This window comes from Melospiza melodia, chromosome 1 (genome assembly GCF_035770615.1).
Source record: "Melospiza melodia melodia isolate bMelMel2 chromosome 1, bMelMel2.pri, whole genome shotgun sequence".
NCBI lineage: Eukaryota > Metazoa > Chordata > Aves > Passeriformes > Passerellidae > Melospiza > Melospiza melodia.
The window spans coordinates 25,422,128-25,436,741 of NC_086194.1; the positions used below are offsets into that span (position 1 = coordinate 25,422,128).

General features: G+C 41.2%; 1 protein-coding gene and 1 long non-coding RNA gene across 2 annotated transcripts; one reads left to right on the forward strand and one right to left on the reverse strand.

Moving 5' to 3' along the window:
* Nucleotides 1-1,263: 1,263 nt before the first annotated feature.
* Nucleotides 1,264-11,539, reverse strand: PDK4 (pyruvate dehydrogenase kinase 4). The gene is made up of 11 exons (XM_063151694.1): nt 11,309-11,539; nt 10,320-10,461; nt 9,245-9,316; nt 8,477-8,661; nt 7,955-8,044; nt 7,342-7,419; nt 6,645-6,721; nt 6,015-6,113; nt 5,614-5,724; nt 4,802-4,915; nt 1,264-3,853 (listed from the first exon to the last, which is right to left on the reverse strand). Exons 1-11 carry the CDS (start codon nt 11,454-11,456, stop codon nt 3,710-3,712), a joined length of 1,260 nt encoding a protein of 419 aa, XP_063007764.1. The 5' UTR covers nt 11,457-11,539; the 3' UTR covers nt 1,264-3,709.
* LOC134415827 (uncharacterized) lies at nt 11,421-14,396 on the forward strand. Its single transcript, XR_010027119.1, has 2 exons — nt 11,421-11,484; nt 14,170-14,396. It is a non-coding gene; the product is annotated as an uncharacterized LOC134415827 (long non-coding RNA).
* The last annotated feature ends 218 nt before the right edge of the window (nt 14,397-14,614 follow it).

Here is a 14,614-nt window from a genome sequence, read left to right on the forward strand (position 1 = left end):
CCACACAGTGACCAAGAGCTGGTGCATGGCCTCTTACCCACTGGACCTGTGCAGGGGAAGGAAAACCCCCACATTTTGCCTTCTAGACTGCAGGAGCTTGGCTGGGACTGGTGGTCTGTGCACAGTGTGCTGCACAGAGTCCTGGGTCTGCTGGGGCCATGAGCTCAACAGGGAGTTGCACAGACAGCAGCTGGGTCCATCCTGCTGCACTTGGGCACCCCTGCTCCCAAGCCTGTCATAGGCAAGGTGTAGAAAGAATGTATGTGTATTTCTGCTTCTGAAAACCAGACAGGAAATATGCAAGTCCTGCCTGCAGAGACTGCAGCATGGTAAAAATGATGGGAAAACACAATGTGTGTTTTTGTTGTTGGTTTCCTTTTGTTGGCTGTAGTAGTTTATTGAAGTCCCTGGTGTATTTTAGTTTGGGGTTGTTTCTCCCAACATACCTGGCACACTGGTATATGTCAGAGTGGTACATTTCTGTAACTGCAAAATGCAAGAACGGGATGCCATGTAATCTGCTTCCCTGGCATTATGAGTCAAAACCCTTAGGAAGGTGAAACTCTCATTGTTAAGGAAGGTAAACTCAGTACACAAGGCTGTCACTTTTAGACTTGCTGCCAGACACCTAGAGTCAGGTTGGTATTACCTCTCCTCTTTCAAGTGAAGCATATATGTGTATTTTTACAGTTACTCTATCCTCTTAAAATTAAGGGAGATGCAAGATGGCCCCAGGCCAACACAAGTCGGCTAAAGCACCAGTTGTACAGGTGGACTTTTGGGTCATGACACCATCAGATCACTACCATTTTCTTTCACACCAGCTATGAAAAGCCAGCTGGCCCATTGCTTCAGAGCTGAAAGACAGCCATCCCTTTAGTCTGTGGGAAAACTTTTTTGTTAGATATAAACCCAGTGATGGATGTCTTTTTTTCTTAGTCAATTTTCACACTGTTCAAAACTGAAGACAACTATTTTAGAGTGCAGAACATACACTGATGGAACATTCCCAGTTCTCATCTCAAAATGAATACTCTTCTAATTAAAAAGAGTAAGGACATGGCTAAGGTGATGCACTGATTTTAGGTACTGTGTAAGCTCTCAACCAATGCAACATTAAGCATAAGCAGATCATTCTTCCAGTGTTTCTCCCCCCTGCTGTACCTCACATGGTATGAGTGTTTTTCTCAACTCCATTTCCTAAGATTTAAAATAAAAAGCCCTTGCTTGCATCAGACTTTTTAAAAACCAAAGACACAGACAAGCATTTAAAACATTTTATTATAAAACTATTTCAACATCTACATCCAAGTTTAAAGACTTAAAATTACAGCTCTGCTTTTAGAATAAAAAGTCAGTGAATGCTGCAAAATGTGGAGTAGTAGTAGCATTACCTAGGTAGATAGCCTAGATACTACACAGATTTCATGTGTGTTCCTTAAGTGCTTCACAACTGCCTGCATCATGAATGTTCCACAGCTTTGCTCTGCAAGCAGCATCACAAACATTTTTGCAGCACATATGTGCCTCAGCTGCTTTGAAAGAGAAATTACTAACTGAAGCAGCTGCAGCTGTGTTACAAGTGTACCATCAGAGCATAACTCAGGTTCAAGCATTACTGGATGCAGACAGAAAGGTATAAATGGTGTGTACTTAACAACAATGACTATTTTGGTATGTGTTTGTGACCTTGTATTCCATTCAATAATCATCAACTATCAATTACTTTTGATAGTGAAAGCAGCTTTTTTACACCTGTATATTCTAGACAAAGGTATTTCTTTTTTATTAGCCATATCATTCACTGAGCTGAGCTCAGATGCATGATCTGGTGACTTTTGGTGACTACAGCTCATTCACCAGGATAAAAACAGCCTAGATGCAGTACTAAGATCATCATGGTCAGCAGTTATCATTAATACATAAAATTAGTTTTTAAAATAAATGAGGCATATCAAAATATATTTTATTTTCAATGAGAAATATATCTCAACAGGACTTCAAGAATGCAAAGGTAGTTTCCTATTGAAAACCATTTTAGATTTACAGTGGAATATCGAGTCATTTTCTGCCCTACAAATAGAAATCTCTAATAGAAAATTGTCACACTGAGCAGGATGCTTTACTGTATTTGTAACTTTTTGCAAAGGATCACATAAACAGAAGATAATATGATAATTAGTAAAAAAATAATTTCAAGTAATATTCTACATCCCTGATGAACTTTTGACTGGCTAGCTTGGCAACATCCAATAATTTAGCATCTGTTAAAGTCTACCTTGCTTACAAAAGTGAAAACACACAAAGATGGGCAAGGAAGAAGCTTACTGAGAATGGAACATTTTCTGAACAACTCTCTCTCACTGGCATTTCTCCTGTGGCATTGCCCCTATTTTGCTCTTCATAAAAGCTTTCCAGTAGTTTTTAGTGTTGTTTACATTCTGAAACATTTCCTAAGCTCCTTCCATTGCAATGAACAGTTCTTAGAATAATTTTTTACAGTTCCAACACCACTCCTGAAAACCTCTCTACAGACCTTCAGTGCTCATCTGCAGCTTTCAGGGTACAGATTCCCTATGTACATCTTTGAGCTGATGTGGTCCAACACAAATTTGAAAAAGATAATTTGCAAGTTTGACAATTTAAAATGGTGTTGTGACAGTTTGAAATTGACAATTGGACAATCTGAAAAAGACAATTTTGGTGTAGTGTATTGAGCCACTAATCTAACAGCATAACAGAAACAAGCCACAAGACTGTATTTTAAACATGCTGTTCTTCACAACATGCTTATACAATACACATCACCAAAACCTTTCTGTTCAACTTGCAATGTCTGACCTCAGTTCTTGGTAAATCCTAACTGACTTGGCACACAATCTCCAGAATACAGGGACAAAGGCCAGATGTACCCTAACGTTAGAGCTATTATAACCAAGTAGCTTTCCATTTCTTTTTAGTAGGTCTTAAAAATATCCTGATTTTCTTCTTCATTACCTTGTGCATTGAAGCCCTACTTGGCTGATTTCCCATGCACAGTTTAACATAAAATATCTAGCAGTGTGACTCACAGAGCAAGGCATCACTTAAGATGAAGATCACTTAATTATTCCTGGAATAGCTTTTTTTTTTAAAATGGGACTTCCTTACATATGGCAAACACTTTGTCCCTACCTCCCAGGCTCCCCCTCTTCCAGTCAGGCTGTACTTGAACGCTGTTTGTATCTTGCTACAAGACTGCCATGTTAAGTAGATCTTTTCCAAATATTATAAATACAACTTTAAAGTATGGATGCTAATTATCTACCTGAGAAGTTCTGTAATTAAATAAACTGCTGATAACTATTCTAACAGAAAAATATGCATCAGCATAACTCGTTTATCAGTCAGTATTAAGAATTCAAGCATTAAACAGGATTTAAAAATTGCACACCCCTACCACACCAAGTCTTTGATCATAGTAAAAAAATAGCTTGATTTTTCTCTATACACAGCTCTTCTTTAAAGACATATGTGCTCCTATTTTCCTCATCCTGAAGTCCACAGCAAGGTTTCAGATTCAGTGCATATAGCCTACGTTTATGATAATCTTATCTTCTTTTTCTTCTGCTAGTCCTGAAACTTGCTTGTTTGAAGGTAGATGAATACTTCCAAATGCTGCTCTTGAAGCCAGCTTGATCCCCTGGGATGTCTCGATATCAGCTTCTCTTCAGGAAGCTGCACTCTGCTTTGCCATATTCTTTGGGTCTTTACTTGGGACACACCAGTCATCTGCCTCTGAGGTAGCCTGGTAATGCTTGGAAGCTGATTTGTTAAAAACTGGGAGTTTTTCTATTGATTCTGTTGATAAGGCCTATAAGTCAAGAAGGAACAGGTTAATATCTCTCAATAATGTCACTCAGCAAAAATTCATTCAGCATGCCTGAAGCGTTAAGCCAGTGACACTACAAAACAAAGTTTATCTGCACAAATGTTTCTGCAATAGGTGTGGTAGTTTATGTGTTTCAGTATCTATGATTGGTTGGGTAATTTGGTAGGACAACTGCAGTAACATCTCATCCTATTTATGCATTTTTCATAGGCCTTAAGCAGTAGCCTCTAACATGTTTTCAAGATAGTCCAGGAATACATGGAAAAGGACTGATTTGCAAAATTCCAGTGAAAATTTTTCAATAGAAGCATTATATACATATATAATATCTGAACTGTCTTTTCCTTTCCTACTTCTGCTCTTGTTTGTGGTTCAGTGTTTTCAGGTTAGCAAGAGGAATTCAAAGCAAGTTTTTCCCACTATTAGGCACAGAAAACAGCATGTAGTGTTGTTTGCATGTGTTTGAACATGTGTTTCTCATAGAAACAGCAGTGCAAGTTACATGCCTAGTGTTCAAAATTACTGGTATCTGAATCCCACAGAGGGGCTATGTGGCAGATGTTGAGTAGCACCTTGACTCCTTAAGGATTTAGTTTATAAGACTTTCTGGTTTTCAGAGTAAACAAACCAGATCTGTTGCTCAGACTTCACTCTCTTCAAGTATTTGGTATTCCATGAACAAGTAGATAACACCTTAACACAATCTGAAAACCAACAGGGCTCTCACTAGCAGTTGTTCAAGTAGACTAGTTAAAGCTAAGTGACTTTTTTTGATACCATTTAAAAACCAGTTACTAAATCTGTCATTTCTCAAGAAAGAACAAGAGCTACTCATGAGCAGAGAATCTGTTTACCTTAAAATGGTAAAAAGTAGCTATCCCACTGCATTGATGGTAGTAGTCTTTTATGTAACTAAATTTAAATACATACCTTCAAGTAGATGATAGCATCTGTTCCATAACCACATATGGAGTAAAGATTTAGATCTCCTTGAAAGTACTTAGCATACAGACGAGAAATTGGCAAGCCATACCCAAAGCCAGCCTAAAAATAAAGCACAATATAAAATTAATTATTTTTTACTAGCTCTAATGGCTTCAAGTTAAATAGCTGAAAAGTCTTCAGAAATTTTTAAGCTGTTAAAAAATCCTTTGAATTTCCTCTTGTCTTAGAAGAAAGCATAAATCTCTAATCAGTTTCATTGAGAATGCTGAAGCTGACCGTTAAAAACTCCAAGTCACAAGAAAAAAAGATCTCCATGGAAGAGGGAGGGTCTATATATATGTCCCACTTTTGCACATTAAATTTCAGTATTTTTCCCTCCCTTGTTATTGCTAGTACAGCTTGATTAGTAAAAGGAGCTTTCTACTGGGAGATAAACATAATAGTCTCAAAGACTGTTCCAGTTGTGCTTGCCTCCAGAAAGACTCCATGATCTACAGTAAGTTCGAAGACTGAATGGAGAGTGAGGACAAAGAAAATTAGTGTCATTGTAAGGCAAGAAAAAAAAATGAGGGAGTTAGATTCAGGTTGTAATGTTCTTCTTTATGCCTTTAAAAGTATATTTTTGTCCATTAAGCTAAATACTAAAATTCTGTTTCAGAAAGTGTAAATTCATACTTATGGGGCACAGTAAATCTTTAAATACCCCACAGAACAGCCGGATGGACACAGTGCTTCATTATAAACCCACCAACACTTACAACAACAAAATTGCAACAGGAGTATTGAAAGTATCTTACAAGAGGGGTATTTCGAGAATCATCCACATTTGGCCTTGGTGCAGTGGAATACATGTAGCTAAACAGCCGCTCAATTTTCCTCACGGGAACACCACCTCCCCGGTCTGAGATCTGATTTAAGAGAGAACAAAGTTAACAAGCATGCACTAAGAATAGTATTTAAAATGCTGTTATTTGAACACACCTTTCCAACAGTCATAAATGCAAAGATTTGTTTTGCAGCACATTATTATACAACTAGATAACTGTGCTACATGGAGGCTCACATCATCAAGAGAATGCTCTTGTGCTCATGCACAGTGTCTTCGACCTGTTCTCAGAGGCCAGATCTTCTAATAGAACCAGCTATGCATGTATAACAAACATTACAGTAAGTCCATTGTAGTAGGCCAACAAAATACCTTGATTGCCAGGTCTTCTTTCCCGAGAACAACTGTCACTTCAACTGGAGAAAGGGTGGAACTGTTTTCTTGGAATTCAACAGTTGCTCTCATTGAATTCTATGGAAAATAAGGTTACTGTGATCAGACGTTGCTTAATCCATGCACTTCAAACCAAATCTCATCTACACAGAGGCAAAATTATCCTCTACTCCTATCACTGCCTGGTTTCCAAGGGACACACTTAGCATTTTGGCATAATGCAAGCAGATTTATCATCGCTTAAGGCGTGAGAGGAGGTCTCACAATTTAAAGCATCTATGCATAGCCAAGACTCTTCTGAGTGAAAGATTACAACATTCTTGCCCAACATCAACTCAGGCACTGTAAATTAAATAATATAACTCCCTTAAAGTCAACAGGTTTCAGGAGAAGAGCAAAGTTCAGCAGTTGCTAAAGGTTGCCAGACTTCTGTATGTCATGTTGGCTGCACTGAAGTTCAGCTGCACTCACTACTCCTTAAAGACATTGTCCATTTCACAATGGAAAAGGCAGCAGGGCAAACCTGCAGATGTAATCTCTAAAAGCAGAAGGCTACTGGTGGCCACAATGCCACATCCCACTTCACTCTCTCAGTCTATACTAACATACCTTAAAGAGCTCAAAAAGCATGTGAAAAAGATGAGATGGAACATATACAATGTTAATTGGTTCTCCTGGAGCTTTTCCTAAAGGAAAGGAAAAACAAAAACACTTAAAAGGGTGATGATATTTTTCTATGGTATCCAAATTTTACAATGAGCAAGTTGCCAAAACAAACAAAAAATAAATCAAGTTTTATTTTTGGTTTTCTCCCCTCCAAAATTGGCAAACAGCTTTATGCATTCATTACAGTATTTACATTACAACTGCCACTTGCTTAATAAGTTTCTTCTCAAATAAACAAATAAAAAAATCAAGTATTTATTCCCCTTTTATTTATAAAGGATTTCAAACATTAAGCAGACTGCTGTGACCAGACACATGCAGGCAGCTCAGACCAGACCCAGCATTTCTGTCACAAGCCCCAGTTCCTCACTCCAGATATGGAGGTCTTCTCTAGCAACTTCTCATATTACTTTAGGTACAAGTTTGTCTAACTTTTCTCAAATTTATAAATGGTACCTCAAAAATGTTGTGTTTAAGGTACACCAACATTTGAGTCCTAAAATGGGAGGTTGAATGATTTGCCTATAATAGAAAATGGAAGAGGAACTAGCCCAAGCCAGATCAACTGGTATGTGCCCTAAGGTTACAGAATTAGGAGACTTTTGACTCAGTTTTGGATAATGATAGGCTCTTATCTTACCGTTCACTTGAGTAAGTTTCAGTTCTGGAGATGTCAAGTAATACTGGTCACATAACATCTTGGCACTCTCATAAGCATCTGAAATAGTAATTTAAATAAATTAAATAAAGTATAATATCAAGCAATGTAAAAATTCATTCAAATGCAAGGCAAAATACAGCTTTTAACCACCTTAGCTGCTAAGGTGTTCAACAGCCTAAGTCTGGAATGTGTCTCAAGGGAATGATAACATTGCATCCACTGTGTGCACTAAAAATTGAGAACAATGGGCAATTACAGAAGCATGAGCAAATCTCTGTACAGTTCGATAATTGTATGGAACTGATACATCTGTTATCTACCAGTTGGTAAAGCCAATCTCAACACCTCAGACAACTTAACTCCTACCTCATCTGTCACTAGCTAGGACTTCCTCCAACACAGTTTTTTTTACTGCTATTTTGTATTTTAAATTCTGTCCTCTAAAAGCTCATGCTTTGATAAGACTGCTTTCAGCTATTTCAATTAAAGCCAGTCAGCATCCTCTGCAACTGGAGCTGGTTGCCCAAACTGCTTGCAGTCAGATACAGACACTGATCAGGAAGAGAAACGTTAAAGCTCTGAGAGTACGCACCATTCACTACTTCAACAACGTCACAGCAAGGATCAATACTTCCAATGTGCCTTGGGTGCCCCGAGCCAGATTTATCATCAAAAAGAAGAGCTGTTTGACATGAGGACAATACAACATTTAATCCCAAACAGTGGGTTATAAAAAAGCCCCAAAACTGAGACTAATGCAGTGTGATTGCAACATATAATTACATTAAATACTGAATATTGTTTATGCCTTTTATGAGTTAAAGTATTATCTACTGTCAGCAAACTATGTTGGCTTTTCTGTAGCTCACATCTAAAGGTTTTTCAGACATAAAGAACGATATCCCTACATATTCCACAAAAGAGCTATTTCAATTGTTCTTTAGTCTAGAAAACAAGTTTTCCCATTACTTTGTTAAGTGATAGATTCAGTTACTAACTTTTCAGTGTCACATGAAATCATGTAAAGCAGTTCCCCAGCTGTTTTAAGAAGTGTTTACATTAACATGTTACTCATTAGGTTGAAATTTTTTCTCAGGTAAAAATTTCTACTTACTGTGTTGGTTCATTAGCATCCGGGTGGAAATACGGCTCATGTAAAAACGATCCAAAAAATACTGGATGTTTTGATTGGTGACAGGATCCACTTTAAAAGTGTCTTTGTATTCAATTACTCCTTGTGCCATTGTAGGAACCACATCATGATGTCTGTTTCGGACTCTAATTAGAGTATCTATAAAGCTAGGTTAAAAAAAAAATCTTTTTAGAACATTATTCTCAGACTACATAGAAGCAAGCTTTGTATAATGTAATTATCTAATCCAGCACCAGCACAGATAAGTGCTTAACAGCATTAATACTAAAATACGGTGTAGTTTTTTTTTACTCTTTTAAAAGTAATTCTTTATTGATCTAACACAGAAGTATTTTGCATTTTTAAAACAAAAGGTATAATGAGCCATATCAAATTCACCCCCTGTTTACTCATTTATTTGAGCAGAGGAAAATGCAAGAAAAGGAAAAAGATCCCAAGCTGACATCTTGGAAAAAAGCAGAGATATGACTGCAGAGATAATATTTTTTTCTGTATTTCTCTGTCATGACAGTTCAAGGAGCAATATGACCTTGAAATTAGGCTGCAACAGGTCATATTTATTTGCAGCACTGCTAGACATGGTCAGAGATTTTGACCAGCTTGTTCTATGCTCAGCTCTTCCTGCTAGATTATCAAATTCAGCTCATCATGGCTGTTAGTCTAAAGTGAATATACTATGACAAGTAAAATGTGAACCAAAAAGTTCAAAGAAAAACATGAAAAGCTTACTCAGATAAGACTTTTTGGTCATCTGGGCTTTTCTGATGGAATTCGATCAACTCCTTTAAGCTTTGGATGTACCTATTGAAAAAGAAGATAAGAAATATATGCTATTAATTTGATTTTTAATAATCTAGCAATATGAAAAATATTTTGTCTTGTGCACATCATTAGTCCTAATAAGTCATCTAGGAACTTTAATTATCTTTGAAATATCCAAGTTACAACCAACAATGGAATGACAGATGGACATTTCTTGGCTGCCTGAACACCAGAAGTTTTCAGTCTTTTCTTGTGCCTGTCACCAGAGAGAAATCTAAGCCCTCGCTTCAGGTACACAGGATCTCCTTATAATTGTTTAGAAGAGATGTATTTCAGAAGATCCAAACGACAATGCCAATCAGGAATCCACTTAAGCAAAATTTTTCCAAATCTGATCAGCTTTGGCAGAAGCTAAGTAGCTGAGCCACTTGCACTAACATCTGACAGCGCTGACGCATACAGCAAAGGCACAACAGTTTGCTATATTAAGAAGAGTTTCTAGATCTGACTCTAATACTTCTGCTCTTTATGTCAGCCATCCTGGCAAATGATGCAACTGTGCCAGTAAGCAAGGTTAAATCAGCTTCAACCCCTGTGTCAACTGCAGGGATTATGGTAATTGAATTTCAAACACTTGCTGCACAGGTCAAGACAATATACTTTGGCATAGAAGCTCTGTTAGTAACTCCTTCAGTGAGAGATCAAAACAAGTACATAGCCTGCTTTCCCCTTTCATGTGGGTCTAAGAGTCTGTAATGCTGTATGGAAACAGAACACGTTTTCTTTTCTCCCTTCTCTATTTGCTATTTCAAACGGTTAACTCCCTGCCCCCCACACCTATTTATAGATAACAATATAATCATATTGGTTTGCAATTTAATTTTAGTATGCTAGAAGAGGAAAGTGTGTAACAGCTTGCAACTCAGATTTCATGAAGGAACTGTATTTCTACTGTATTTTGTTATACTTTCTACTATTCAAAGAAGTCTGTATCTCAAAGCTGTGTAACTTTGCATGCTGAATTAGAGCAGTTCATACTCACCAGCTTCTTACTAATTTTACTGATGGAGTGCTTAGTAATTTATCAGGAAGAAGATCAATTTCTTTCAAGATGTTTGCAAACCTCACAGGAAGTTCTTGTCGCAAAAATGCAAAAGAAGTTCTCTCACATCCATTAGTCGAGCCTATGAATAAATCCAAAATATAGTTTTCGTTTAAGGGAAGTTTCAAGATAGAAATACAGATTGCTGATTTCCCATGAACTTCAGGACTCTATTTCTCTGCCATCGTGAGGTTTTTACTAGCCGGCTCATCTAAGAGTTAGGCGTTATATGTTTATGCAGAACGCTGTTTACATGACAGTAAGACACAGCGTGTTCCCGGACGGAATACTTGTACAGTTCCCACTTAGACACGAGCCTGAATTGTAATCCCCTAAGAAGCGCTCCGGCCTCTGTAAACAGGAGGTTGCTCGGGGTGACGTCGGGCAGTATCATGTGCGCACAGCCGCCAGAGTGATAACGGGAGCTGGAACTGCGCGTTCGCTCGGCCGGAGGCTACTCCCGCCCCCGTGTGCGCGGAGCAGGAACACGCCCCGCAGCCCGCGTCCCCCTCAGTGCCCGCACGCTGCCAACACCGCCGAAGCAGTGCTGGAGCTCATCTTCAGCTCTGACGGCGGCACCCGCAGGTCTCCAGCCCCTGGCACCTGGTCGGCGGGTAACTGCGGCCGGGGTCCCCGCCCGAGGCGACCGCCCCGCCGCCACCACCCACCACCGGGGCTGGGAATACCCGGCGTGCCCGCTCCCCTCCTCCGCCCTGGCGCTGGGCAGCTGAGCCGGGGCCCGGCAGCGACTTCAGCGCTGGCTGAGCGCGGAGCCCTCCGGGCGGGGATCGCCGCCTCCTCTGTCCCGCAGAGCGCCGCTCCCGCGCCCCGCCCGCGGCAGCGTCGGGCTCGCTCCTCCATGGGGAAACGAGCCTCCGAGCCCCGGCTGCTCCCCAGCCCGACCTCCCTCCGCTCCCCCCGACTCTCACCGAAGTCCAACAACTGCTTGATGGAGAGCGGGGAGGGGGAGAAGCGGGAAAACTGCTCCACCTCCTGTGGCAACCGGCCGCTGCTGCTGCCGGCGCTGGCCCCTGCCAGCGGGGCGGCGCTGCGGAGGGCGATGCGGGCGGCCTTCATCGCTGCCGGGCCGGCAGGTGCGTGGCAGGTAAGCGATCGCTGGGAGAGCGAGTGCTCCGCGGGCTCCGGGGCTGTCACCGTCCCCTCGCTTGTGGCGGGCGGCCTCACGTGGCGCCTCTATTTACAATCGCAGGCGGGCGGGGCTCCGGCAGGCCGCGCCCCCCGGGCCCCTCGTGACGGCGCTGGCGGCGTTCCCTGTGCCCGGCGCGGCCCGGTGGGCGCTTCGCCAGTGGCACGGGCAGTGCCCGGGGTGCTGGGCCGGGGGGCACCCGCGGGGCCAGGGCACATGGTGCTGGGTGTTGCTGCTGTGCCGCTCGCGGTGACCTTGTGCATCAGGCAGGGGCTGGGCGAGGCTGGCAGCGCGGCCGTGCCCAGCTGCGGGGGCGCCGTGCTGTTGCCGCCCCTCATGGGCTGCGGGGTCCGTCTCTGTGCGGGCTGTGCACCCAGTGGGCGCCAGGGCTCGGGGGAAGGCGGTGCCGGGCACCATGGCCCGGCCTGAGGGGTGCCGGGGCAGTTGTGTGTTTGCACTCATACAGGGGGTGCTGCAGTGCTGGCACTGACGGGGTAGCTCCAGGGTCGGCTGGCCGACGGCGTGGAAGGCAAAGGGAGCAAAATCAGATCCCAGCCTCAGGTTGTTGACATGTAGGTCATGGCTGTGACCTGGTTAATAGTGACCAAATACCGGAGGACAGCTGTACTGGTGACGCACTGGCCCCAGATCAGCATGTGGTCTTTATTTACTGTCGTAGAGCTGCCCTAAGAAGGGGATGACACAGGGCTCTCAGGGACAGCTCACCTCCCAGGGTGACAGTCGAGCTGGGAAAAGCCCCCTCACCTTTCCTCTTTGCTGAGGAAGGAGCTTGGATCTCCCTGCTGCCCGGCCTTTCCCCACCACAGCCTGTCCCCTTCACTGAGGGCAGGGTTTGCATAAGGCATGGAAGAGTGGAATCAATGTCAGCAGAGGGCTTTCTGACATCTGAAATCTTGGTCTGTGGCAGTAAAATAATACAAAGTAATTGTGCCCTAATATTTGCATACAACTCTCCAGTCCAATTTTATATGCATATATTTAGGCACACAAACATGTAAACTCTTTTTCAAAGGAAGGAAGAACAAATTCCTCACAAGAAAGCTGTGCACGTAGTTTAATAGACGGAGGAAAATACTTTAGCTTGTCATTAGACTGTTTTTTTAACTTTATCTTATTTTTGCCTTCCTAGTATATCTATTATCCCTACTTATGGTTCTACTCCTGCTGTACTTTATGTTTTATTATTTTATTGCTCCCTCTTTTATTATTTTATTGGGAGATTTATTCTGTTATTTTTCCATGAGATATATTCTGGTTTTCCACAGTGATTGAATGTTGGCATATGAAATGTGAAATGAAGCAAAATTTAGACATCAAATAGAAGCAAATATAATGACTTCGATTTTTCCTGTCCTTTCCAGAAGTTACAAATTAAAGAATTTGAGATTTGGTTTTGACTGTTTAAACTTGGTTTGACTGCAAGTTGCAGATGAGTCACAGAAATAAAACTATCATACACATTTGTTTAAACCATGAAACATGTAGGATAGCTTTTGTTTAGTTCCACTTTCTTCCTTAAGCCACTAATTGGTAGCAAGCAGGGACCTCAAAATTAACTCTTTGCAATAAAATCTGGATCAGGAAGTTCTCTGCAGCAGGCAGTTGTTGCAGTTTATAAAGTCATTATTTCTATTCCTATGAGATGCTTTATTTAATCTGTTGGTGTGCTGAGCCTGCTTAATATAAGTAACTCAAATATCCTTTGTGAGCAGTCTGATTAGGAAAATAGTCTATTAAGAACAATTTCTGTTGTTTGCTTTAATTTTCTTTACAGCAACTTGTTTTCCTATTGCTTTCCTGGTAGTTATATGCAGTAAGGTATGAACAAATATCTTACATATTCAATTTAGCTGTGAACAAAGGTAAAATTGTAGTTGCAGGAAATACAGGAAGCGTGTTGCCTTCCCCGTTTGTTAAAAGGACAAGGCTCCAGTAACTCAAAACCTGGGTGTTTTTCAAATCAAAACAAACTTCTGCAAGGATTTTGCACATCAGCAGCACAACAACTGAGGGTTTTTTACGCAGATGATCTTCTAAAAGAAGTGTGTCTCCTTCATAATTCAGATTTGATCCTTGCTCTTTGTATGATGGTTATATGTTACAGGAGGTTCTGAACAACATTAATTTCTATTCTTGCATATATAAATTATATATCTGTGAAGTAATTGTTATGGATGTCCTGAATGTTGAGCAAGACAGCTAAGTTTTAGGCACAAATGCAACAATATATGAGGATTCATCATCAACCAAGATGCAGGTGAACTAGGCTGTGAAAATTGTAACCACTTCATATAATGCCTCCATCTCTCCTATCTTTAGCAATGTTCTCACTTTATTTCCTCTCCAACCACCATTTCACCTTCCTTCTGAAACACATGACAGTTTTAAGTCCAGATGTCAGAGAACAATGGCTATGAAGTGCAGTGCCAAATTCTGGAGTATTCATCGGAGGGGGTCTCATTTCTGCTGGTTAGATATTTTAACTTTCCTCTTCTGAACTGCCCTGGGGCAAGTTTTGAAAAGGCAGTAGCAACACTTGCAGTTGCTTGGTCACAGTAATGTTTTGCTGACTATGCTTAAGAAAATGGAGCTGCATTAACATTCTGCTTTTTTCCACAACAGATGGGTCCAGAAGAGTGGAATGAATGAAGCCTGGATTCCTGTCCATTTGTCTCCTAATAGCTCTCCACTGCAATCAGCTGTCTCTCACCTCATGTTCCCTGTGTGGTCACCCCTGCCGGAGACACAGCGTGCTGTACTGAGGTCAGAGCTGTGTTCCTGGTCAGGCAGCCTGTGTAATACCTGACCATGTTGCTGATGTCTAAAAAAAGTATCATGGTTGCATTTGACCTTCCTTTTTCTCTGTGGGAACAGAAAAAAATGTAAGGATCTTTTTCCTAAGCTGACAAATGCTGGAGACTCAATAGGATATGCTGGGATGAGTGCCCTCTCCTGACCAGCCAGAATATGTGGGATGACTGCTGATGTGGTTGCTACTCTTTAGTAGAATGAGTCTGGTTGAGTTTCCCCTCCCTTTTATCCAGTGTGTAGCAAAATTCTAATCTCT

What these genes read in the sequence shown, in the direction of transcription:
- PDK4 (XM_063151694.1), bottom strand. Translation starts at nt 11,456, where the DNA reads ATGAAGGCCGCCCGCATCGCCCTCCGCAGCGCCGCCCCGCTGGCAGGG. An exon ending in GTAAAATTAGTAAGAAGCTG is followed by an intron (nt 9,317 to 10,319) that starts GTGAGTATGAAC and finishes CTTTTTCAATAG; the next exon opens with GTACATCCAAAGCTTAAAGG. An exon ending in CGTTGTTGAAGTAGTGAATG is followed by an intron (nt 7,420 to 7,954) that starts GTGCGTACTCTC and finishes TTACTATTTCAG; the next exon opens with ATGCTTATGAGAGTGCCAAG.